We start from the raw sequence: 4,133 nt of genomic DNA on the forward strand, positions 1-4,133 counted from the left end.
AACTGCACGCCGATGCGATGGAACGCCTATTAGGACCTCAAGCTGTCATGCAAGCAGCACTAGCTTCCAAAAACGGGAAACTAGTTTCTATCGACCATGTAGTAAAGGGATAACCAGTCCTGCCGGCACCCAGTCCTGCCGGCACCCAGTCCTGCCGGTACCCAGTCCTGCCGGTACCCAGTCCTGCCGGTACGGAACACCACTTCGTGCCGAACGGCGGAAACCTCTGCGGGTACAGCGCCCCAGCCGGACGTTACCCACGCCTGATACCCACGTCTGAAACAGTACAACTTCGATACTGTTAAGAGTAACGCCACGCGACGGGAGACCCCCTACGCACTGCGTGAACGACGTCATATTACGAGGACTACGTCCAGACCCGTTGACTATCTCCCACGAGCCCGAAATGGTATGGTGATGATGAGGTCGCATGTAGGACGACAGGGTGCAGACAGCCAGGTAACTTTGGGGATATATACAAGACGGTTTTGATAGGAGAAATAATCATCGCCCTACCTAGGATAGTCGCTACCTCGATAATCCCGCCATGATGGATCGGCAACTGACAGGCATTGCGTGTAGTTAGTGCCGATTGCTATGTCTAGGCGGATCTGTGACCTAGCCGCGGTCCGGACTGTTAGTCGTAGAAATTAATCGTTGACTGCCAGACTGTAGTCCCGTATGCTGGGGTTCATTGGCCTGGTCTTTCTTCGTCGGGTCTTTCTTCATCTGGTCGAATTGTGAATTGGTTGGCAAGGAAAGCTCGACTTTCAGATCGGTTGAAGCCGGGACCTCCGATGGAGAAGCCTCTGCTATTGAAGGACTTGAGGTGGTCGACGTCATCTTCGGTGAGATTTGCGGCCATACGTTCTGCGTCGCTCATTTTAACACGGATAGGATTTTGTGGTTTGTTACAGCAGCCGTCGAACATGCCTGGTCCCTTGGCGGCCTGATCGGTGGCGGCGCGGTCGATGTTCTTGGTAGCAGCCATATAGGCAGAGAGCATGGCCCTATTGACGAAGCAGTCAGCGGGAACCGGTTTCTCAATGAAGCGGTTAACGTGAATGGGTACCGGTGATTCGTTCCAAACGGGGAAGAGTGAGGGCACATTGAACTCTTGTGTGACTCGGAGCTCCACGGGCACTGGTACGTTGCGATCCACCAGACGTTCCACAGGTACCGGGCGGTAATGCACCACCGGGATCTCGACCGGCTGGGGCACATAACGCACGTTTGCCGGGACCCCTTCGGGATGGTCCATGTTGAGAAAGCCAGGCGAATCGGACGTTATCAGACCGCTGATGTCCTTGAACTCGTCCGGAATAAGATCCGGCATTCCCGGGTGCGCGCTCCACTGACCAGTTTGGTAGTCGAAGTACCCCTCATCCGGCCGCAAGTTCGATGCGTTGCCCGGGAAAGCCAGGTTGTCCAGGTTCTGGTTGACCATCTGCTCGTAATCCTCCTTGGGGATTCGAACCGTCGTCTCCTCGAACTTGCGACGCGGCAGCGGTACCAGACGTTCCTGAATGACGTACTGAGGCTTCTGAATCACCCTCTCTTTTTCCAAGTCGACGTACTTCTCAGTAATCTTATCCACCACGCACAACTGAGGCACCTCCACCTTCTCGTGCCGCTTCACTTCCTTCTCAATCGCTAGCTTTCGATGGAGTACTTGAACCCTCGGCTCCTTGACATACCTCTTCTTGTGGACTTCGTGCTCCACTTCCTGAAATACCTCCTTAACGTGTAGGTGAGGGATGATGCTACGATGAATCTGGTCATTCGGGTCCATCTCGACCACCTCACGGGAGTCTTCGCGTGGTGGAAGCTTGAACTCATCATGGACCGGAGCTTGGACCAAATCCACATGTTCATGTCCCGGCTCAAAGGGAGCGCTCTTTGCTGCAGTGGAATGGATTCCGGATGATGCGGGCTCGCTCTTTCTATCCATCAGCCACGCTTACATGCACATGCACCCAGTCTGACCACGCGATCCAGTAATTCAGCAGTGCAAGGTGAGACCCCTCCCAGCGTGTTGGTCGCACGCAGCGCGGGCGAGAGGACGTCCCTGGGGCCGCAGCACCCTGTGGCCGTCTACGACGGAGGGCCCTGGTGCTCCTCCCCACCCTGGCGCTCATCCCCCCCTGGCGCTCCCCCCACCCCTCACGCAGCTTTGCCCCACAGCTTCGCCCCACAGCTTTGCCTCAAAGAGTTGTTCATTTTGTTCTTCTTCTAGTAGCGAAACATGAACCAAGGTGATGAGATGAATGACCACAGAAACGACGATGCCCGACAAGACGAGGATGCCCGACGAAATGACGACGTAAGACCGGACAACGGAGGCGAAGGCACCGCGACAAGTGTGACCGAGACGCAGCTCGGACTGGACCGTCCGCAGACGACGCAGGTGCAATCCCGAGTGGGCCAGCCCGAGGTGGGGTTGCTGCACGAAGGACATAACCTGGGTGCGGGCCAAGGCTTCGTCGGCCCAGGCATCCAGACGCCGGCTCCGGCTCCGACTCCGACTGCGACCCCGGTCCCGACCCCGGCTGGACAGTCGCAGACACCGGTCCCTGCGGCAGCGACGCCGAGTATGTTTGGCAGCGCGCGACTGAACGCGACCCCGGATGGCGTGCCGGGCAGTCCAGGTTCGGTGGTGTCCGAGTCACGCAAACGCATCCGGAGACGGATCCAAGTTGGGGAACAGGTCCACCCAGAAGCAATGCACCCGATGGGGACGCGTCAGGCTTCGGAGCAGGAGTTTGTGGCGGTGCCGCGGGATGTGCATGTGACGGAGCGGGTCCAAGGCGTACCGGTGACACGGCAGATTGAGGAGATCGAGCCTCAGTTCCGCGAGCAAACGATCGTGCGTGCCATTCCGACGGAGAAAGTGGTGTACCACGACCGCAAGACGCCGGTGGTGCACCGCCGCATTGTGGACGAGTACGTAGAGACGCCTGTGGAGCGGGGCGTGACCACGACGTTTGTACCACGCATTACGGTGCAGGAGCGTGAGATCGAAGTGCCGGTGCCTCGGATTGTATGGAAGGAACGTGTGCAGGAAGTGCCCGAAGTCCGTGAGATCGTGCGCTACGTAGACACGGAGGACAACGTGGAACGCGTGATTCGTTATATCCCCGACACGCCGAACATGAACCTGAGTCCGGCTGCGAGTCCGGGTATGCCTGACGAGGATGATGAGAGTCTCGAGGGCGTAGTCTTGCCCAAACAGCGCAAGTTCCAACCGCCCGACGCTCCCGCACCGGTGACCATCGACATCCCCGTACCCTTCATGGTGCCGAAGCCACTATGCATCAGCATCGACGTGCCCATGATCCGTTTCCGCGACCACTTCGTGCCCGTTCCCGTGCGGCGCCACGTGACTCCGAAACTCAGTTTCAACGAGAACTCCTACGACGTGCCGTGCGTCCGAGAAAAGCCCGTGCTCATTGTCAAGGACCAGATGAAGCCGGTACCTGTGGACGTGCACATCCGTGTCCAGGAAAAGGACATCCAGGTCGACCCGATCGATGCGCAAGACCTCTCACAGGCCGACTACCACGCCATGTGGATGCGCCTCGCTGCAGACCAACTCGACGCTTTCCGCGCCGCCCACGGCGGTAAATACCCGAGAGGAATGCACGTGCCCGAAGACATGAAGGTACCGCTCAAGGCCACCGACTGGGAGGCTTGTTTAGACTGCGACACGGACGCGGAAGGCGAAGGCCAAGAAAGCCAGGAAGGGTTGACCGACCTCGGACCCATTCCGATGGAACCTCACCACCCACTCATGATTGCATTCCTCCAAAACAAATGGATGCAAACACCTACCAACCTCACACATGGACTTTACACTCCCGAGTTCATGAATGCTCATGCTGTAGCGCTCGGAAATATTCTAGATCCGGACTGCTCAGCCGTTCTAATCTCCGAAGAGCAACAAAAACAGATCGGACCCAGACCAGAGAACACATTCCTCCATCCCTGGTCACGTATCCACCACTTCAAAAAGGACCTAGACCAACACAACCAGGCCTCACAAGATCTCGGCCTCGGGGGTTCCGACGGCCTCCGAGGCTCCGGTGGCCTCGGGGGCTCCGGTGGCCTCGGGGGCTCCGGTGGCCTCGGGGGCT

General features: G+C 58.1%; 2 protein-coding genes across 2 annotated transcripts; one reads left to right on the forward strand and one right to left on the reverse strand.

Moving 5' to 3' along the window:
- Nucleotides 1-691: 691 nt before the first annotated feature.
- On the reverse strand, nucleotides 692-1,951 carry GNI_081660 (hypothetical protein; the record flags this gene model as incomplete). Its single annotated transcript, XM_011135730.1, has 1 exon — nucleotides 692-1,951. One exon carries the CDS (start codon nucleotides 1,949-1,951, stop codon nucleotides 692-694), a length of 1,260 nt encoding a protein of 419 aa, XP_011134032.1.
- A 780-nt stretch (nucleotides 1,952-2,731) lies between these two features.
- GNI_081670 (putative membrane skeletal protein) lies at nucleotides 2,732-3,749 on the forward strand (the record flags this gene model as incomplete). Its single annotated transcript, XM_011135731.1, has 2 exons — nucleotides 2,732-3,661; nucleotides 3,699-3,749. 2 exons carry the CDS (start codon nucleotides 2,732-2,734, stop codon nucleotides 3,747-3,749), a joined length of 981 nt encoding a protein of 326 aa, XP_011134033.1.
- Nucleotides 3,750-4,133: the final 384 nt, after the last annotated feature.

Source organism: Gregarina niphandrodes (assembly GCF_000223845.1).
Source record: "Gregarina niphandrodes unplaced genomic scaffold scaffold00015, whole genome shotgun sequence".
Classification (NCBI taxonomy): domain Eukaryota; phylum Apicomplexa; class Conoidasida; order Eugregarinorida; family Gregarinidae; genus Gregarina; species Gregarina niphandrodes.